The sequence below is a fragment of the Vicia villosa genome, linkage group LG3 (assembly GCF_029867415.1).
Source record: "Vicia villosa cultivar HV-30 ecotype Madison, WI linkage group LG3, Vvil1.0, whole genome shotgun sequence".
Classification (NCBI taxonomy): domain Eukaryota; kingdom Viridiplantae; phylum Streptophyta; class Magnoliopsida; order Fabales; family Fabaceae; genus Vicia; species Vicia villosa.
In genome coordinates, this window is record NC_081182.1 from 205,930,999 (window position 1) to 205,953,436 (window position 22,438).

Consider the following 22,438-nt stretch of genomic DNA (forward strand, 5'->3'; position numbering starts at 1 on the left):
TTCAAGTTTCTTTATCCTTAAGTGTATGTCATAATTATAGTATTGTCTCTCTTTATGTATAGTACATGAATTATGAATAATAAAAATTGACATATTGATAACAATAATAATCATCATTAAAATTTTCCATAATTTATTACATGTTTTGATCAGAAAATACTTATTGAAGTATCCAAACTTAGATACAAATGATGCTTAATCAAACTAAAAAGTGTTCAAATAATATATCATTAGTACTATTAGTATCTTAGCATTTCACTCACCTATTTTTTTAAATAGATAAATCAATTCTTAAGAGAGAATAAATTCTAATTAAAAATATTTATTAGATAATATATCCTCTTCAGTCTCCTTTGTTATGTAATGTATACAATAATTTTGAAGCATCAAATCATCATGACTCATGAAACTAATGTTCATTGAGATAAACAAAAATGTAAGGTAATGCGGGATGCATAATACACTCACATTTTTTCCATATAAAATGTCTTAATTTATTACCCAATCTTTTGGTTTGTTGTATGGAAAATAGATATATTTTTCATTATTTTAAAAAAAGCTAAATAAAATCAATAAATAATTTGATATAAAAACTAAATAGTAAAGTGTATATACTAAGCAAGGTGAAACTAATATGCCCATAAAATCAATATCTTGAGCATATTGAATTTAGAATTAAGGAAAAATTTGAATTGATTTTTTTTTCATTTTTTAGTTATAAAAATGATGTTATGCTTTCATTTTGTTTATATTTTTACTAAGAAAAAAAGAGTGCAATAAAAGTAAAACAAGAAAAATAGTACAAGATTAATTAAATCTATGCTCAAGCAGAAAAAGTACATGTTTTGTGTGGCTTTACATTTGACGTGGATTTAGTTTTGGAGACGCTATTATATGCAGCTATTTCTTGGATAGAATATTTTTAAATCTAAAATGCCACTGCAGATGCACGTTAAATATAACCAACACCATAGCAAACATATAATTAGCACGTTTCTATTCAGGAGGTTTTGAGGTATTATATGAGAAATGGAGTATAGCACTCATAGTTTTCAGTATTTTCAGTTTGAATCCTCTTTTAGTAAGTTATACTAATAGTTAGATTAGTGAATGCATACGCAATTAATATACAATAGGTGGAATATATAAAGTATAATTTTATAAATAATAACTTCCTATTGAACGTTCAGCTATTGATTTATTTGGAAAATTTAATTTTCATGTTTGAAAAATTGAATTGGAATAGATTGAACAAGAAGAAGATCCTATTTCAAGTTTAAATGATTTTTTTTTAGTTAAAAAATTGATTTTTTTTTAATTTAAATTTTGAAAAACAATGTTTGTTATACAATCTTTAAAATTTGAATTTGAAACTTAAATCTTATAGAAATATAGAGGTGGTCTATAAAAGGGATTCTAATTCACATTTTTATTCATCTAAAGTAGATGCTTAAACTAGAATATGAGTAAAAAAATTTAAAGACTAAAATAGCCATAAAATGTCAAAATTTGACTAAATCTAAATTTATTTGTCCATATGGATCATTTGATTCAAGAAGCATAACACTGATATCTATCTTCATCCATTTAAATCTTCCTTTAATTGATAAGATTTGCAGCTCGAGTATGTTACTCAATCATGATTGAGTTTAAAAAATTATTCATTTTGAATATTAAACATACTTGTATCGTTACATCAAGTAGCGTAAATCTGACACTACTACATGAAATAACATAAGATAAATAAAATGTGCATTCAATAACAACATGTCCAGATGCAGCATAAAGTAAATACACACTGAAACTATTACATGCATTTTTACTTTAAAAAAACATAGCCACGGCCCTACACGACTTTGTAATCCCATTTTATTTTTCTTCTAATGCAATTTTTCATTGATTCCTTAAACATTAATTGTTATCATCAAACTTAACTTAGATCCCTTTTTTATGTGTCCTTTTTCATATCTTCTAAAACAAAATTGAATGAAACTTAAATTTAATATGGTGACAAAATATAGTGTTAATGATAGGGCCCCACATATTTATAACATTTAGTATGATGATGCACCATAAATAAGGGTCTTGTAAGAACATTTTCTCCCATCTTTTAAATTTTTTATGTATTGTCGTGTTTTCTATTTACTTACTTACAATAATGGATTTCAAATCTTTTATTTTTCTCATACTACTGTCTGGCGTGGTTCTCATATCTGTAGTTGTGGCTGATGAACCAGATCCTGATCCACCAAGTATGTACCTTGGAATCAACATCGTTTTATTTGTTCATCAACTTTGTTTATGATTTTTGTGAATTAAATGTGTGAATGATACTGATAAAAGATTTTAGAAAAAACATTCATATGATAAATTTTTATAACCACTCTCCAAATGAATATATTACGTGTATGATTAAACTCTGTTGTTACAATAACTTAATTAAGTAACTTGTTGATGAAGGTCCAAAGAAAAACGTCAATGAAGACCTTAAGGGATGTTTAAATCGTGAAAAAGGTAAAAAAGTTAAAATGTTTTATATCAATGGGATTGATAAATAATGTGAATTTTTGTTAATTAAGTCAATTGTGTAAACCTTTTCAAATTCAGGTGGGAGGAAGATGATTTTGGTTCCACTTCATGATGAAAACTGCAAGGAAAACATAGGCGCAGAATATGGTGATAACATATTTGGTGAAATTGGCGACGGTGGCGTTCAAGGAAGAGATAATATAGATGGTATAGGGAAAGGTGGACGTGTTAATGATGGAATAGATCATGGTGGTGGAAAAAGTGGTAGCGGAGGAGATTATGGAGATGGAACTGGAGTAGGAGATGGAGAAAGTGTTGGAAGCAGAGATTACAGTAATGGAAGAAGTGGAGAAAACGTCAATACAAGTGGCGGAGGTGGTGGAAGCGAAGGAGGAGGCGGAGGATATTAGTGCAATGGTAAATGAGACTTCTATGATTTATGACAAATATAAAAAGAGAATATACGCTCTCTTCAAGTTTCTTTATCCTTAAGTGTATGTCATAATTATAGTATTGTCTCTCTTTATGTATAGTACATGAATTATGAATAATAAAAATTGACATATTGATAACAATAATAATCATCATTAAAATTTTCCATAATTTATTACATGTTTTGATCAGAAAATACTTATTGAAGTATCCAAACTTAGATACAAATGATGCTTAATCAAACTAAAAAGTGTTCAAATAATATATCATTAGTACTATTAGTATCTTAGCATTTCACTCACCTATTTTTTTAAATAGATCAATCAATTCTTAAGAGAGAATAAATTCTAATTAAAAATATTTATTAGATAATATATCCTCTTCAGTCTCCTTTGTTATGTAATGTATACAATAATTTTGAAGCATCAAATCATCATGACTCATGAAACTAATGTTCATTGAGATAAACAAAAATGTAAGGTAATGCGGGATGCATAATACACTCACATTTTTTCCATATAAAATGTCTTAATTTATTACCCAATCTTTTGGTTTGTTGTATGGAAAATAGATATATTTTTCATTATTTTAAAAAAAGCTAAATAAACTCAATAAATAATTTGATATAAAAACTAAATAGTAAAGTGTATATACTAAGCAAGGTGAAACTAATATGCCCATAAAATCAATATCTTGAGCATATTGAATTTAGAATTAAGGAAAAATTTGAATTGATTTTTTTTTTTCATTTTTTAGTTATAAAAATGATGTTATGCTTTCATTTTGTTTATATTTTTACTAAGAAAAAAAGAGTGCAATAAAAGTAAAACAAGAAAAATAGTACAAGATTAATTAAATCTATGCTCAAGCAGAAAAAGTACATGTTTTGTGTGGCTTTACATTTGACGTGGATTTAGTTTTGGAGACGCTATTATATGCAGCTATTTCTTGGATAGAATATTTTTAAATCTAAAATGCCACTGCAGATGCACGTTAAATATAACCAACACCATAGCAAACATATAATTAGCACGTTTCTATTCAGGAGGTTTTGAGGTATTATATGAGAAATGGAGTATAGCACTCATAGTTTTCAGTATTTTCAGTTTGAATCCTCTTTTAGTAAGTTATACTAATAGTTAGATTAGTGAATGCATACGCAATTAATATACAATAGGTGGAATATATAAAGTATAATTTTATAAATAATAACTTCCTATTGAATGTTCAGCTATTGATTTATTTGGAAAATTTAATTTTCATGTTTGAAAAATTGAATTGGAATAGATTGAACAAGAAGAAGATCCTATTTCAAGTTTAAATGATTTTTTTTTAGTTAAAAAATTGATTTTTTTTTAATTTAAATTTTGAAAAACAATGTTTGTTATACAATCTTTAAAATTTGAATTTGAAACTTAAATCTTATAGAAATATAGAGGTGGTCTATAAAAGGGATTCTAATTCACATTTTTATTCATCTAAAGTAGATGCTTAAACTAGAATATGAGTAAAAAAATTTAAAGACTAAAATAGCCATAAAATGTCAAAATTTGACTAAATCTAAATTTATTTGTCCATATGGATCATTTGATTCAAGAAGCATAACACTGATATCTATCTTCATCCATTTAAATCTTCCTTTAATTGATAAGATTTGCAGCTCGAGTATGTTACTCAATCATGATTGAGTTTAAAAAATTATTCATTTTGAATATTAAACATACTTGTATCGTTACATCAAGTAGCGTAAATCTGACACTACTACATGAAATAACATAAGATAAATAAAATGTGCATTCAATAACAACATGTCCAGATGCAGCATAAAGTAAATACACACTGAAACTATTACATGCATTTTTACTTTAAAAAAACATAGCCACGGCCCTACACGACTTTGTAATCCCATTTTATTTTTCTTCTAATGCAATTTTTCATTGATTCCTTAAACATTAATTGTTATCATCAAACTTAACTTAGATCCCTTTTTTATGTGTCCTTTTTCATATCTTCTAAAACAAAATTGAATGAAACTTAAATTTAATATGGTGACAAAATATAGTGTTAATGATAGGGCCCCACATATTTATAACATTTAGTATGATGATGCACCATAAATAAGGGTCTTGTAAGAACATTTTCTCCCATCTTTTAAATTTTTTATGTATTGTCGTGTTTTCTATTTACTTACTTACAATAATGGATTTCAAATCTTTTATTTTTCTCATACTACTGTCTGGCGTGGTTCTCATATCTGTAGTTGTGGCTGATGAACCAGATCCTGATCCACCAAGTATGTACCTTGGAATCAACATCGTTTTATTTGTTCATCAACTTTGTTTATGATTTTTGTGAATTAAATGTGTGAATGATACTGATAAAAGATTTTAGAAAAAACATTCATATGATAAATTTTTATAACCACTCTCCAAATGAATATATTACGTGTATGATTAAACTCTGTTGTTACAATAACTTAATTAAGTAACTTGTTGATGAAGGTCCAAAGAAAAACGTCAATGAAGACCTTAAGGGATGTTTAAATCGTGAAAAAGGTAAAAAAGTTAAAATGTTTTATATCAATGGGATTGATAAATAATGTGAATTTTTGTTAATTAAGTCAATTGTGTAAACCTTTTCAAATTCAGGTGGGAGGAAGATGATTTTGGTTCCACTTCATGATGAAAACTGCAAGGAAAACATAGGCGCAGAATATGGTGATAACATATTTGGTGAAATTGGCGACGGTGGCGTTCAAGGAAGAGATAATATAGATGGTATAGGGAAAGGTGGACGTGTTAATGATGGAATAGATCATGGTGGTGGAAAAAGTGGTAGCGGAGGAGATTATGGAGATGGAACTGGAGTAGGAGATGGAGAAAGTGTTGGAAGCAGAGATTACAGTAATGGAAGAAGTGGAGAAAACGTCAATACAAGTGGCGGAGGTGGTGGAAGCGAAGGAGGAGGCGGAGGATATTAGTGCAATGGTAAATGAGACTTCTATGATTTATGACAAATATAAAAAGAGAATATACGCTCTCTTCAAGTTTCTTTATCCTTAAGTGTATGTCATAATTATAGTATTGTCTCTCTTTATGTATAGTACATGAATTATGAATAATAAAAATTGACATATTGATAACAATAATAATCATCATTAAAATTTTCCATAATTTATTACATGTTTTGATCAGAAAATACTTATTGAAGTATCCAAACTTAGATACAAATGATGCTTAATCAAACTAAAAAGTGTTCAAATAATATATCATTAGTACTATTAGTATCTTAGCATTTCACTCACCTATTTTTTTAAATAGATCAATCAATTCTTAAGAGAGAATAAATTCTAATTAAAAATATTTATTAGATAATATATCCTCTTCAGTCTCCTTTGTTATGTAATGTATACAATAATTTTGAAGCATCAAATCATCATGACTCATGAAACTAATGTTCATTGAGATAAACAAAAATGTAAGGTAATGCGGGATGCATAATACACTCACATTTTTTCCATATAAAATGTCTTAATTTATTACCCAATCTTTTGGTTTGTTGTATGGAAAATAGATATATTTTTCATTATTTTAAAAAAAGCTAAATAAACTCAATAAATAATTTGATATAAAAATTAAATAGTAAAGTGTATATACTAAGCAAGGTGAAACTAATATGCCCATAAAATCAATATCTTGAGCATATTGAATTTAGAATTAAGGAAAAATTTGAATTGATATTTTTTTTTTCATTTTTTAGTTATAAAAATGATGTTATGCTTTCATTTTGTTTATATTTTTACTAAGAAAAAAAGAGTGCAATAAAAGTAAAACAAGAAAAATAGTACAAGATTAATTAAATCTATGCTCAAGCAGAAAAAGTACATGTTTTGTGTGGCTTTACATTTGACGTGGATTTAGTTTTGGAGACGCTATTATATGCAGCTATTTCTTGGATAGAATATTTTTAAATCTAAAATGCCACTGCAGATGCACGTTAAATATAACCAACACCATAGCAAACATATAATTAGCACGTTTCTATTCAGGAGGTTTTGAGGTATTATATGAGAAATGGAGTATAGCACTCATAGTTTTCAGTATTTTCAGTTTGAATCCTCTTTTAGTAAGTTATACTAATAGTTAGATTAGTGAATGCATACGCAATTAATATACAATAGGTGGAATATATAAAGTATAATTTTATAAATAATAACTTCCTATTGAATGTTCAGCTATTGATTTATTTGGAAAATTTAATTTTCATGTTTGAAAAATTGAATTGGAATAGATTGAACAAGAAGAAGATCCTATTTCAAGTTTAAATGATTTTTTTTTAGTTAAAAAATTGATTTTTTTTTAATTTAAATTTTGAAAAACAATGTTTGTTATACAATCTTTAAAATTTGAATTTGAAACTTAAATCTTATAGAAATATAGAGGTGGTCTATAAAAGGGATTCTAATTCACATTTTTATTCATCTAAAGTAGATGCTTAAACTAGAATATGAGTAAAAAAATTTAAAGACTAAAATAGCCATAAAATGTCAAAATTTGACTAAATCTAAATTTATTTGTCCATATGGATCATTTGATTCAAGAAGCATAACACTGATATCTATCTTCATCCATTTAAATCTTCCTTTAATTGATAAGATTTGCAGCTCGAGTATGTTACTCAATCATGATTGAGTTTAAAAAATTATTCATTTTGAATATTAAACATACTTGTATCGTTACATCAAGTAGCGTAAATCTGACACTACTACATGAAATAACATAAGATAAATAAAATGTGCATTCAATAACAACATGTCCAGATGCAGCATAAAGTAAATACACACTGAAACTATTACATGCATTTTTACTTTAAAAAAACATAGCCACGGCCCTACACGACTTTGTAATCCCATTTTATTTTTCTTCTAATGCAATTTTTCATTGATTCCTTAAACATTAATTGTTATCATCAAACTTAACTTAGATCCCTTTTTTATGTGTCCTTTTTCATATCTTCTAAAACAAAATTGAATGAAACTTAAATTTAATATGGTGACAAAATATAGTGTTAATGATAGGGCCCCACATATTTATAACATTTAGTATGATGATGCACCATAAATAAGGGTCTTGTAAGAACATTTTCTCCCATCTTTTAAATTTTTTATGTATTGTCGTGTTTTCTATTTACTTACTTACAATGATGGATTTCAAATCTTTTATTTTTCTCATACTACTGTCTGGCGTGGTTCTCATATCTGTAGTTGTGGCTGATGAACCAGATCCTGATCCACCAAGTATGTACCTTGGAATCAACATCATTTTATTTGTTCATCAACTTTGTTTATGATTTTTGTGAATTAAATGTGTGAATGATACTGATAAAAGATTTTAGAAAAAACATTCATATGATAAATTTTTATAACCACTCTCCAAATGAATATATTACGTGTATGATTAAACTCTGTTGTTACAATAACTTAATTAAGTAACTTGTTGATGAAGGTCCAAAGAAAAACGTCAATGAAGACCTTAAGGGATGTTTCAATCGTGAAAAAGGTAAAAAAGTTAAAATGTTTTATATCAATGGGATTGATAAATAATGTGAATTTTTGTTAATTAAGTCAATTGTGTAAACCTTTTCAAATTCAGGTGGGAGGAAGATGATTTTGGTTCCACTTCATGATGAAAACTGCAAGGAAAACATAGGCGCAGAATATGGTGATAACATATTTGGTGAAATTGGCGACGGTGGCGTTCAAGGAAGAGATAATATAGATGGTATAGGGAAAGGTGGACGTGTTAATGATGGAATAGATCATGGTGGTGGAAAAAGTGGTAGCGGAGGAGATTATGGAGATGGAACTGGAGTAGGAGATGGAGAAAGTGTTGGAAGCAGAGATTACAGTAATGGAAGAAGTGGAGAAAACGTCAATACAAGTGGCGGAGGTGGTGGAAGCGAAGGAGGAGGCGGAGGATATTAGTGCAATGGTAAATGAGACTTCTATGATTTATGACAAATATAAAAAGAGAATATACGCTCTCTTCAAGTTTCTTTATCCTTAAGTGTATGTCATAATTATAGTATTGTCTCTCTTTATGTATAGTACATGAATTATGAATAATAAAAATTGACATATTGATAACAATAATAATCATCATTAAAATTTTCCATAATTTATTACATGTTTTGATCAGAAAATACTTATTGAAGTATCCAAACTTAGATACAAATGATGCTTAATCAAACTAAAAAGTGTTCAAATAATATATCATTAGTACTATTAGTATCTTAGCATTTCACTCACCTATTTTTTTAAATAGATCAATCAATTCTTAAGAGAGAATAAATTCTAATTAAAAATATTTATTAGATAATATATCCTCTTCAGTCTCCTTTGTTATGTAATGTATACAATAATTTTGAAGCATCAAATCATCATGACTCATGAAACTAATGTTCATTGAGATAAACAAAAATGTAAGGTAATGCGGGATGCATAATACACTCACATTTTTTCCATATAAAATGTCTTAATTTATTACCCAATCTTTTGGTTTGTTGTATGGAAAATAGATCTATTTTTCATTATTTTAAAAAAAGCTAAATAAACTCAATAAATAATTTGATATAAAAATTAAATAGTAAAGTATATATACTAAGCAAGGTGAAACTAATATGCCCATAAAATCAATATCTTGAGCATATTGAATTTAGAATTAAGGAAAAATTTGAATTGATATTTTTTTTTTCATTTTTTAGTTATAAAAATGATGTTATGCTTTCATTTTGTTTATATTTTTACTAAGAAAAAAAGAGTGCAATAAAAGTAAAACAAGAAAAATAGTACAAGATTAAATAAATCTATGCTCAAGCAGAAAAAGTACATGTTTTGTGTGGCTTTACATTTGACGTGGATTTAGTTTTGGAGACGCTATTATATGCAGCTATTTCTTGGATAGCATATTTTTAAATCTAAAATGCCACTGCAGATGCACGTTAAATATAACCAACACCATAGCAAACATATAATTAGCACGTTTCTATTCAGGAGGTTTTGAGGTATTATATGAGAAATGGAGTATAGCACTCATAGTTTTCAGTATTTTCAGTTTGAATCCTCTTTTAGTAAGTTATACTAATAGTTAGATTAGTGAATGCATACGCAATTAATATACAATAGGTGGAATATATAAAGTATAATTTTATAAATAATAACTTCCTATTGAATGTTCAGCTATTGATTTATTTGGAAAATTTAATTTTCATGTTTGAAAAATTGAATTGGAATAGATTGTACAAGAAGAAGATCCTATTTCAAGTTTAAATGATTTTTTTTTAGTTAAAAAATTGATTTTTTTTTAATTTAAATTTTGAAAAACAATGTTTGTTATACAATCTTTAAAATTTGAATTTGAAACTTAAATCTTATAGAAATATAGAGGTGGTCTATAAAAGGGATTCTAATTCACATTTTTATTCATCTAAAGTAGATGCTTAAACTAGAATATGAGTAAAAAAATTTAAAGACTAAAATAGCCATAAAATGTCAAAATTTGACTAAATCTAAATTTATTTGTCCATATGGATCATTTGATTCAAGAAGCATAACACTGATATCTATCTTCATCCATTTAAATCTTCCTTTAATTGATAAGATTTGCAGCTCGAGTATGTTACTCAATCATGATTGAGTTTAAAAAATTATTCATTTTGAATATTAAACATACTTGTATCGTTACATCAAGTAGCGTAAATCTGACACTACTACATGAAATAACATAAGATAAATAAAATGTGCATTCAATAACAACATGTCCAGATACAGCATAAAGTAAATACACACTGAAACTATTACATGCATTTTTACTTTAAAAAAACATAGCCACGGCCCTACACGACTTTGTAATCCCATTTTATTTTTCTTCTAATGCAATTTTTCATTGATTCCTTAAACATTAATTGTTATCATCAAACTTAACTTAGATCCCTTTTTTATGTGTCCTTTTTCATATCTTCTAAAACAAAATTGAATGAAACTTAAATTTAATATGGTGACAAAATATAGTGTTAATGATAGGGCCCCACATATTTATAACATTTAGTATGATGATGCACCATAAATAAGGGTCTTGTAAGAACATTTTCTCCCATCTTTTAAATTTTTTATGTATTGTCGTGTTTTCTATTTACTTACTTACAATGATGGATTTCAAATCTTTTATTTTTCTCATACTACTGTCTGGCGTGGTTCTCATATCTGTAGTTGTGGCTGATGAACCAGATCCTGATCCACCAAGTATGTACCTTGGAATCAACATCATTTTATTTGTTCATCAACTTTGTTTATGATTTTTGTGAATTAAATGTGTGAATGATACTGATAAAAGATTTTAGAAAAAACATTCATATGATAAATTTTTATAACCACTCTCCAAATGAATATATTACGTGTATGATTAAACTCTGTTGTTACAATAACTTAATTAAGTAACTTGTTGATGAAGGTCCAAAGAAAAACGTCAATGAAGACCTTAAGGGATGTTTCAATCGTGAAAAAGGTAAAAAAGTTAAAATGTTTTATATCAATGGGATTGATAAATAATGTGAATTTTTGTTAATTAAGTCAATTGTGTAAACCTTTTCAAATTCAGGTGGGAGGAAGATGATTTTGGTTCCACTTCATGATGAAAACTGCAAGGAAAACATAGGCGCAGAATATGGTGATAACATATTTGGTGAAATTGGCGACGGTGGCGTTCAAGGAAGAGATAATATAGATGGTATAGGGAAAGGTGGACGTGTTAATGATGGAATAGATCATGGTGGTGGAAAAAGTGGTAGCGGAGGAGATTATGGAGATGGAACTGGAGTAGGAGATGGAGAAAGTGTTGGAAGCAGAGATTACAGTAATGGAAGAAGTGGAGAAAACGTCAATACAAGTGGCGGAGGTGGTGGAAGCGAAGGAGGAGGCGGAGGATATTAGTGCAATGGTAAATGAGACTTCTATGATTTATGACAAATATAAAAAGAGAATATACGCTCTCTTCAAGTTTCTTTATCCTTAAGTGTATGTCATAATTATAGTATTGTCTCTCTTTATGTATAGTACATGAATTATGAATAATAAAAATTGACATATTGATAACAATAATAATCATCATTAAAATTTTCCATAATTTATTACATGTTTTGATCAGAAAATACTTATTGAAGTATCCAAACTTAGATACAAATGATGCTTAATCAAACTAAAAAGTGTTCAAATAATATATCATTAGTACTATTAGTATCTTAGCATTTCACTCACCTATTTTTTTAAATAGATCAATCAATTCTTAAGAGAGAATAAATTCTAATTAAAAATATTTATTAGATAATATATCCTCTTCAGTCTCCTTTATTATGTAATGTATACAATAATTTTGAAGCATCAAATCATCATGACTCATGAAACTAATGTTCATTGAGATAAACAAAAATGTAAGGTAATGCGGGATGCATAATACACTCACATTTTTTCCATATAAAATGTCTTAATTTATTACCCAATCTTTTGGTTTGTTGTATGGAAAATAGATCTATTTTTCATTATTTTAAAAAAAGCTAAATAAACTCAATAAATAATTTGATATAAAAATTAAATAGTAAAGTATATATACTAAGCAAGGTGAAACTAATATGCCCATAAAATCAATATCTTGAGCATATTGAATTTAGAATTAAGGAAAAATTTGAATTGATATTTTTTTTTTCATTTTTTAGTTATAAAAATGATGTTATGCTTTCATTTTGTTTATATTTTTACTAAGAAAAAAAGAGTGCAATAAAAGTAAAACAAGAAAAATAGTACAAGATTAAATAAATCTATGCTCAAGCAGAAAAAGTACATGTTTTGTGTGGCTTTACATTTGACGTGGATTTAGTTTTGGAGACGCTATTATATGCAGCTATTTCTTGGATAGCATATTTTTAAATCTAAAATGCCACTGCAGATGCACGTTAAATATAACCAACACCATAGCAAACATATAATTAGCACGTTTCTATTCAGGAGGTTTTGAGGTATTATATGAGAAATGGAGTATAGCACTCATAGTTTTCAGTATTTTCAGTTTGAATCCTCTTTTAGTAAGTTATACTAATAGTTAGATTAGTGAATGCATACGCAATTAATATACAATAGGTGGAATATATAAAGTATAATTTTATAAATAATAACTTTCCTATTGAATGTTCAGCTATTGATTTATTTGGAAAATTTAATTTTCATGTTTGAAAAATTGAATTGGAATACATTGTACAAGAAGAAGATCCTATTTCAAGTTTAAATGATTTTTTTTTAGTTAAAAAATTGATTTTTTTTTAATTTAAATTTTGAAAAACAATGTTTGTTATACAATCTTTAAAATTTGAATTTGAAACTTAAATCTTATAGAAATATAGAGGTGGTCTATAAAAGGGATTCTAATTCACATTTTTATTCATCTAAAGTAGATGCTTAAACTAGAATATGAGTAAAAAAATTTAAAGACTAAAATAGCCATAAAATGTCAAAATTTGACTAAATCTAAATTTATTTGTCCATATGGATCATTTGATTCAAGAAGCATAACACTGATATCTATCTTCATCCATTTAAATCTTCCTTTAATTGATAAGATTTGCAGCTCGAGTATGTTACTCAATCATGATTGAGTTTAAAAAATTATTCATTTTGAATATTAAACATACTTGTATCGTTACATCAAGTAGCGTAAATCTGACACTACTACATGAAATAACATAAGATAAATAAAATGTGCATTCAATAACAACATGTCCAGATACAGCATAAAGTAAATACACACTGAAACTATTACATGCATTTTTACTTTAAAAAAACATAGCCACGGCCCTACACGACTTTGTAATCCCATTTTATTTTTCTTCTAATGCAATTTTTCATTGATTCCTTAAACATTAATTGTTATCATCAAACTTAACTTAGATCCCTTTTTTATGTGTCCTTTTTCATATCTTCTAAAACAAAATTGAATGAAACTTAAATTTAATATGGTGACAAAATATAGTGTTAATGATAGGGCCCCACATATTTATAACATTTAGTATGATGATGCACCATAAATAAGGGTCTTGTAAGAACATTTTCTCCCATCTTTTAAATTTTTTATGTATTGTCGTGTTTTCTATTTACTTACTTACAATGATGGATTTCAAATCTTTTATTTTTCTCATACTACTGTCTGGCGTGGTTCTCATATCTGTAGTTGTGGCTGATGAACCAGATCCTGATCCACCAAGTATGTACCTTGGAATCAACATCATTTTATTTGTTCATCAACTTTGTTTATGATTTTTGTGAATTAAATGTGTGAATGATACTGATAAAAGATTTTAGAAAAAACATTCATATGATAAATTTTTATAACCACTCTCCAAATGAATATATTACGTGTATGATTAAACTCTGTTGTTACAATAACTTAATTAAGTAACTTGTTGATGAAGGTCCAAAGAAAAACGTCAATGAAGACCTTAAGGGATGTTTCAATCGTGAAAAAGGTAAAAAAGTTAAAATGTTTTATATCAATGGGATTGATAAATAATGTGAATTTTTGTTAATTAAGTCAATTGTGTAAACCTTTTCAAATTCAGGTGGGAGGAAGATGATTTTGGTTCCACTTCATGATGAAAACTGCAAGGAAAACATAGGCGCAGAATATGGTGATAACATATTTGGTGAAATTGGCGACGGTGGCGTTCAAGGAAGAGATAATATAGATGGTATAGGGAAAGGTGGACGTGTTAATGATGGAATAGATCATGGTGGTGGAAAAAGTGGTAGCGGAGGAGATTATGGAGATGGAACTGGAGTAGGAGATGGAGAAAGTGTTGGAAGCAGAGATTACAGTAATGGAAGAAGTGGAGAAAACGTCAATACAAGTGGCGGAGGTGGTGGAAGCGAAGGAGGAGGCGGAGGATATTAGTGCAATGGTAAATGAGACTTCTATGATTTATGACAAATATAAAAAGAGAATATACGCTCTCTTCAAGTTTCTTTATCCTTAAGTGTATGTCATAATTATAGTATTGTCTCTCTTTATGTATAGTACATGAATTATGAATAATAAAAATTGACATATTGATAACAATAATAATCATCATTAAAATTTTCCATAATTTATTACATGTTTTGATCAGAAAATACTTATTGAAGTATCCAAACTTAGATACAAATGATGCTTAATCAAACTAAAAAGTGTTCAAATAATATATCATTAGTACTATTAGTATCTTAGCATTTCACTCACCTATTTTTTTAAATAGATCAATCAATTCTTAAGAGAGAATAAATTCTAATTAAAAATATTTATTAGATAATATATCCTCTTCAGTCTCCTTTATTATGTAATGTATACAATAATTTTGAAGCATCAAATCATCATGACTCATGAAACTAATGTTCATTGAGATAAACAAAAATGTAAGGTAATGCGGGATGCATAATACACTCACATTTTTTCCATATAAAATGTCTTAATTTATTACCCAATCTTTTGGTTTGTTGTATGGAAAATAGATCTATTTTTCATTATTTTAAAAAAAGCTAAATAAACTCAATAAATAATTTGATATAAAAATTAAATAGTAAAGTATATATACTAAGCAAGGTGAAACTAATATGCCCATAAAATCAATATCTTGAGCATATTGAATTTAGAATTAAGGAAAAATTTGAATTGATATTTTTTTTTTCATTTTTTAGTTATAAAAATGATGTTATGCTTTCATTTTGTTTATATTTTTACTAAGAAAAAAAGAGTGCAATAAAAGTAAAACAAGAAAAATAGTACAAGATTAAATAAATCTATGCTCAAGCAGAAAAAGTACATGTTTTGTGTGGCTTTACATTTGACGTGGATTTAGTTTTGGAGACGCTATTATATGCAGCTATTTCTTGGATAGCATATTTTTAAATCTAAAATGCCACTGCAGATGCACGTTAAATATAACCAACACCATAGCAAACATATAATTAGCACGTTTCTATTCAGGAGGTTTTGAGGTATTATATGAGAAATGGAGTATAGCACTCATAGTTTTCAGTATTTTCAGTTTGAATCCTCTTTTAGTAAGTTATACTAATAGTTAGATTAGTGAATGCATACGCAATTAATATACAATAGGTGGAATATATAAAGTATAATTTTATAAATAATAAATTTCCTATTGAATGTTCAGCTATTGATTTATTTGGAAAATTTAATTTTCATGTTTGAAAAATTGAATTGGAATACATTGTACAAGAAGAAGATCCTATTTCAAGTTTAAATGATTTTTTTTTAGTTAAAAAATTGATTTTTTTTTTAATTTAAATTTTGAAAAACAATGTTTGTTATACAATCTTTAAAATTTGAATTTGAAACTTAAATCTTATAGAAATATAGAGGTGGTCTATAAAAGGGATTCTAATTCACATTTTTATTCATCTAAAGTAGATGCTTAAACTAGAATATGAGTAAAAAAATTTAAAGACTAAAATAGCCATAAAATGTCAAAATTTGACTAAATCTAAATTTATTTGTCCATATGGATCATTTGATTCAAGAAGCATAACACTGATATCTATCTCCATCCATTTAAATCTTCCTTTAATTGATAAGATTTGCAGCTCGAGTATGTTACTCAATCATGATTGAGTTTAAAAAATTATTCATTTTGAATATTAAACATACTTGTATCGTTACATCAAGTAGCGTAAATCTGACACTACTACATGAAATAACATAAGATAAATAAAATGTGCATTCAATAACAACATGTCCAGATACAGCATAAAGTAAATACACACTGAAACTATTACATGCATTTTTACTTTAAAAAAACATAGCCACGGCCCTACACGACTTTGTAATCCCATTTTATTTTTCTTCTAATGCAATTTTTCATTGATTCCTTAAACATTAATTGTTATCATCAAACTTAACTTAGATCCCTTTTTTATGTGTCCTTTTTCATATCTTCTAAAACAAAATTGAATGAAACTTAAATTTAATATGGTGACAAAATATAGTGTTAATGATAGGGCCCCACATATTTATAACATTTAGTATGATGATGCACCATAAATAAGGGTCTTGTAAGAACATTTTCTCCCATCTTTTAAATTTTTTATGTATTGTCGTGTTTTCTATTTACTTACTTACAATGATGGATTTCAAATCTTTTATTTTTCTCATACTACTGTCTGGCGTGGTTCTCATATCTGTAGTTGTGGCTGATGAACCAGATCCTGATCCACCAAGTATGTACCTTGGAATCAACATCATTTTATTTGTTCATCAACTTTGTTTATGATTTTTGTGAATTAAATGTGTGAATGATACTGATAAAAGATTTTAGAAAAAACATTCATATGATAAATTTTTATAACCACTCTCCAAATGAATATATTACGTGTATGATTAAACTCTGTTGTTACAATAACTTAATTAAGTAACTTGTTGATGAAGGTCCAAAGAAAAACGTCAATGAAGACCTTAAGGGATGTTTCAATCGTGAAAAAGGTAAAATAGTTAAAATGTTTTATATCAATGGGATTGATAAATAATGTGAATTTTTGTTAATTAAGTCAATTGTGTAAACCTTTTCAAATTCAGGTGGGAGGAAGATGATTTTGGTTCCACTTCATGATGAAAACTGCAAGGAAAACATAGGCGCAGAATATGGTGATAACATATTTGGTGAAATTGGCGACGGTGGCGTTCAAGGAAGAGATAATATAGATGGTATAGGGAAAGGTGGACGTGTTAATGATGGAATAGATCATGGTGGTGGAAAAAGTGGTAGCGGAGGAGATTATGGAGATGGAACTGGAGTAGGAGATGGAGAAAGTGTTGGAAGCAGAGATTACAGTAATGGAAGAAGTGGAGAAAACGTCAATACAAGTGGCGGAGGTGGTGGAAGCGAAGGAGGAGGCGGAGGATATTAGTGCAATGGTAAATGAGACTTCTATGATTTATGACAAATATAAAAAGAGAATATACGCTCTCTTCAAGTTTCTTTATCCTTAAGTGTATGTCATAATTATAGTATTGTCTCTCTTTATGTATAGTACATGAATTATGAATAATAAAAATTGACATATTGATAACAATAATAATCATCATTAAAATTTTCCATAATTTATTACATGTTTTGATCAGAAAATACTTATTGAAGTATCCAAACTTAGATACAAATGATGCTTAATCAAACTAAAAAGTGTTCAAATAATATATCATTAGTACTATTAGTATCTTAGCATTTCACTCACCTATTTTTTTAAATAGATCAATCAATTCTTAAGAGAGAATAAATTCTAATTAAAAATATTTATTAGATAATATATCCTCTTCAGTCTCCTTTATTATGTAATGTATACAATAATTTTGAAGCATCAAATCATCATGACTCATGAAACTAATGTTCATTGAGATAAACAAAAATGTAAGGTAATGCGGGATGCATAATACACTCACATTTTTTCCATATAAAATGTCTTAATTTATTACCCAATCTTTTGGTTTGTTGTATCGAAAATAGATCTATTTTTCATTATTTTAAAAAAAGCTAAATAAACTCAATAAATAATTTGATATAAAAATTAAATAGTAAAGTATATATACTAAGCAAGGTGAAACTAATATGCCCATAAAATCAATATCTTGAGCATATTGAATTTAGAATTAAGGAAAAATTTGAATTGATATTTTTTTTTTCATTTTTTAGTTATAAAAATGATGTTATGCTTTCATTTTGTTTATATTTTTACTAAGAAAAAAAGAGTGCAAAAAAAGTAAAACAAGAAAAATAGTACAAGATTAAATAAATCTATGCTCAAGCAGAAAAAGTACATGTTTTGTGTGGCTTTACATTTGACGTGGATTTAGTTTTGGAGACGCTATTATATGCAGCTATTTCTTGGATAGCATATTTTTAAATCTAAAATGCCATTGCAGATGCACGTTAAATATAACCAACACCATAGCAAACATATAATTAGCACGTTTCTATTCAGGAGGTTTTGAGGTATTATATGAGAAATGGAGTATAGCACTCATAGTTTTCAGTATTTTCAGTTTGAATCCTCTTTTAGTAAGTTATACTAATAGTTAGATTAGTGAATGCATACGCAATTAATATACAATAGGTGGAATATATAAAGTATAATTTTATAAATAATAATTTCCTATTGAATGTTCAGCTATTGATTTATTTGGAAAATTTAATTTTCATGTTTGAAAAATTGAATTGGAATACATTGTACAAGAAGAAGATCCTATTTCAAGTTTAAATGATTTTTTTTTAGTTAAAAAATTGATTTTTTTTTTTAACTTAAATTTTGAAAAACAATGTTTGTTATACAATCTTTAAAATTTGAATTTGAAACTTAAATCTTATAGAAATATAGAGGTGGTCTATAAAAGGGATTCTAATTCACATTTTTATTCATCTAAAGTAGATGCTTAAACTAGAATATGAGTAAAAAAATTTAAAGACTAAAATAGCCATAAAATGTCAAAATTTGACTAAATCTAAATTTATTTGTCCATATGGATCATTTGATTCAAGAAGCATAACACTGATATCTATATCCATCCATTTAAATCTTCCTTTAATTGATAAGATTTGCAGCTCGAGTATGTTACTCAATCATGATTGAGTTTAAAAAATTATTCATTTTGAATATTAAACATACTTGTATCGTTACATCAAGTAGCGTAAATCTGACACTACTACATGAAATAACATAAGATAAATAAAATGTGCATTCAATAACAACATGTCCAGATACAGCATAAAGTAAATACACACTGAAACTATTACATGCATTTTTACTTTAAAAAAACATAGCCACGGCCCTACACGACTTTGTAATCCCATTTTATTTTTCTTCTAATGCAATTTTTCATTGATTCCTTAAACATTAATTGTTATCATCAAACTTAACTTAGATCCCTTTTTTATGTGTCCTTTTTCATATCTTCTAAAACAAAATTGAATGAAACTTAAATTTAATATGGTGACAAAATATAGTGTTAATGATAGGGCCCCACATATTTATAACATTTAGTATGATGATGCACCATAAATAAGGGTCTTGTAAGAACATTTTCTCCCATCTTTTAAATTTTTTATGTATTGTCGTGTTTTCTATTTACTTACTGTAGCGGTAAAAATGTGACTCGACGCGCTTTCACGCATTCGAAGTACAACAGAGTCGCCACCGAACTTTATTTATTCCAAAAGGAAAGGGAAAATATCGATAAAACCCACGAATAAAAAGAAATGGATAAGATGGTCATCGCAACCAAATTTAGGTTCGGGAGTCGGTTAAGCAAGGGGAAGGTGTTAGCACCCCTCACCTCCATCGTACTCGATGGGACCCATTTAGTTATTCTTGTGATTGTTAGCTTATTATCTACTTGCGTTATTTATTAGGTTGGAAAAAAGAACGGGACAAAAAAAAGGTTTTTTATTATTGTGCTCGCCAAGACATTTGTATCTTGTGCCTACGTATTCCCTCGTGCAATGGGAAAGTCAGAGCAATCGTAGTTCGGGGTAAAACACCGAATTTGTTGGTTGATTTTAGCGAGAGGTACTCGATCACTTTCAAACAATACTATGCGCACATGGATAGGAGATTGTTTGCATCACTACAAGAATGGATGACTAAATCAAAGTTAAAACAAGATTTTGGCCATCATCGCATTCGAGTGGAAAACGTTTGATCTTCACATGTGGAAGTATAATTGCATTTGAATTTTGACTAAGTGTCTCGTTTTATAAAAAGGTTTTAAAATTTAAAAGGGTGTGAATAAATTTGAAGTTTGTTGTTAAGAGAAGTCAAACATTTAAACAAAGGCTTAACGGCCATCGCCTAAATGCTTGAAAGAGAAAATTGTACAAGTACGTACAACCCCCTCGTAAGTTATGAAAAAGATTGACTTGAAGAGTTGAAAGATATTTAATGGAATTCAAGTATTTAAACAAAAGCTTAACGGCCATCGCTTAGGATACTTGAAAGAGAACTTGTTAAATCGGGTTTTTAGAAGTCTTTAATGGAGTCAACGCACTTAAACAATGGCTTAACGGCCATCGCCTAGTTGCTTAAAGAACAACTTGTACAAGTACGTACAAACCCTTCTTCATTATCCATTATAGACTAAATTTGATTTGTTTAAAAGAAAAGCGTTTTTGTAAAAGAGAGTGAGTTAAATTGATTTTTAAGAAGTCTTTAATGGAGTTTAAACATCTAAACAAAGGCTTAACGGCCATCGCCTAAATGCTTAAAGAACAACTTGTACAAGTACGTACAAACCCTTCTTTCCATTATAGATAAAATGATTTGATTGTTTAAAAGAAAGTGTTTTGTAAAAATGAAAGGTGAATTAAATCGAGTTTTATGTAGCCTTTAATGGAATCCAAGTATTCGAATAAAAGCTTAACGGCCATCACCCAAATACTTTTAGGACAACTCGTACAAGTACGTACGAACCCTCCTTGATTCATCCATTAAAACTCAAAACTCGATTCTATTAGAAAGAGTATTTTTTGAATCATTTTTGAAATATTTTTGATAAATCCTAAACATATATCTAAACAAGATATTTTTTGTCTTTTAACAAATATAGTAAATAAAATAAACAATAAACATTTTTTGCAATTTTTTTTATGAAAGTCTAATATTCAAATTAATTCTAAAAATGGTGTATAAAACAATTTATAAAATAATATAAAGAGAAGAAAAAAAAATACACAAATGGGCTTTAGGAGTGATTATGCTCATCAAAGGGGTGTTTGGCCCATAATGAAATAAAAATACAACACCTATCAAGAGAGATCTGGACCGGACCGGGTCAGTGGGTCCGAGATTCCCCTTAAACAAACCGGGTTTGAGAAAACCCAAAATCTTATTCTCAGTGCCTCAAGATACAAAAACGAACCCAGTCATCTTCTTCTCTCTCGATCTCATCTCTCACTGCTCACGAAAATCAAACTCAAACTCTCTCTCGAATCAACCATGGAAACAACATGAAACATGAAGCAATCGAGCCACTTTCGATCTCTCTCGATCTCTCACGATCTCTCATCGCTCTCGCGGTTCAATCATCAACAAAACAAGTATCACAAAAATTAGAAATCAAAGCAAATGAAAACCCAAGTCCCCAATCAAGACTCATGTGCCCAGATATCTCATTATTTCAACGTTTTACAAGTAACAGATGCATTATCAAGAACATAAAATGGAAATCAGAAATATATTAAACAATCTACCGCAATAAGAGCGACGACTTTAAGGTAAACTTCTCTTTTCGTCTCTAGAATCTTCCTTCTACCTGGTTTCTTCCTCTTTCTGCGATTGTTGTTGCTGTGTTGTTGTTGCGAGTGTGGATGGGTTTGATACGTGAGTTGTGGTTGAGGATGTGTT

The 22,438-nt window shown here is 27.9% G+C and overlaps 6 protein-coding genes across 6 annotated transcripts; all 6 read left to right on the forward strand.

Annotated features, from left to right (window-relative positions):
* The first annotated feature begins 2,158 nt into the window (after nucleotides 1-2,158).
* LOC131659788 (putative glycine-rich cell wall structural protein 1) lies at nucleotides 2,159-2,939 on the forward strand. The gene is made up of 3 exons (XM_058928925.1): nucleotides 2,159-2,252; nucleotides 2,461-2,514; nucleotides 2,608-2,939. The coding sequence occupies exons 1-3, from the start codon at nucleotides 2,159-2,161 to the stop codon at nucleotides 2,937-2,939; spliced, it is 480 nt and encodes a 159-aa protein (XP_058784908.1).
* Nucleotides 2,940-5,160: 2,221 nt separating this feature from the next.
* On the forward strand, nucleotides 5,161-5,941 carry LOC131659789 (putative glycine-rich cell wall structural protein 1). The gene is made up of 3 exons (XM_058928926.1): nucleotides 5,161-5,254; nucleotides 5,463-5,516; nucleotides 5,610-5,941. The coding sequence occupies exons 1-3, from the start codon at nucleotides 5,161-5,163 to the stop codon at nucleotides 5,939-5,941; spliced, it is 480 nt and encodes a 159-aa protein (XP_058784909.1).
* A 2,195-nt stretch (nucleotides 5,942-8,136) lies between these two features.
* LOC131657193 (putative glycine-rich cell wall structural protein 1) lies at nucleotides 8,137-9,090 on the forward strand. Its single transcript, XM_058926664.1, has 3 exons — nucleotides 8,137-8,257; nucleotides 8,466-8,519; nucleotides 8,613-9,090. Exons 1-3 carry the CDS (start codon nucleotides 8,161-8,163, stop codon nucleotides 8,942-8,944), a joined length of 483 nt encoding a protein of 160 aa, XP_058782647.1. The 5' UTR covers nucleotides 8,137-8,160; the 3' UTR covers nucleotides 8,945-9,090.
* Nucleotides 9,091-11,133: 2,043 nt separating this feature from the next.
* Nucleotides 11,134-12,093, forward strand: LOC131657194 (putative glycine-rich cell wall structural protein 1). The gene is made up of 3 exons (XM_058926665.1): nucleotides 11,134-11,260; nucleotides 11,469-11,522; nucleotides 11,616-12,093. The coding sequence occupies exons 1-3, from the start codon at nucleotides 11,164-11,166 to the stop codon at nucleotides 11,945-11,947; spliced, it is 483 nt and encodes a 160-aa protein (XP_058782648.1). The 5' UTR covers nucleotides 11,134-11,163; the 3' UTR covers nucleotides 11,948-12,093.
* Nucleotides 12,094-14,137: 2,044 nt separating this feature from the next.
* On the forward strand, nucleotides 14,138-15,097 carry LOC131657195 (putative glycine-rich cell wall structural protein 1). Its single transcript, XM_058926666.1, has 3 exons — nucleotides 14,138-14,264; nucleotides 14,473-14,526; nucleotides 14,620-15,097. Exons 1-3 carry the CDS (start codon nucleotides 14,168-14,170, stop codon nucleotides 14,949-14,951), a joined length of 483 nt encoding a protein of 160 aa, XP_058782649.1. The 5' UTR covers nucleotides 14,138-14,167; the 3' UTR covers nucleotides 14,952-15,097.
* A 2,051-nt stretch (nucleotides 15,098-17,148) lies between these two features.
* LOC131657196 (putative glycine-rich cell wall structural protein 1) lies at nucleotides 17,149-18,102 on the forward strand. Its single transcript, XM_058926667.1, has 3 exons — nucleotides 17,149-17,269; nucleotides 17,478-17,531; nucleotides 17,625-18,102. Exons 1-3 carry the CDS (start codon nucleotides 17,173-17,175, stop codon nucleotides 17,954-17,956), a joined length of 483 nt encoding a protein of 160 aa, XP_058782650.1. The 5' UTR covers nucleotides 17,149-17,172; the 3' UTR covers nucleotides 17,957-18,102.
* The last annotated feature ends 4,336 nt before the right edge of the window (nucleotides 18,103-22,438 follow it).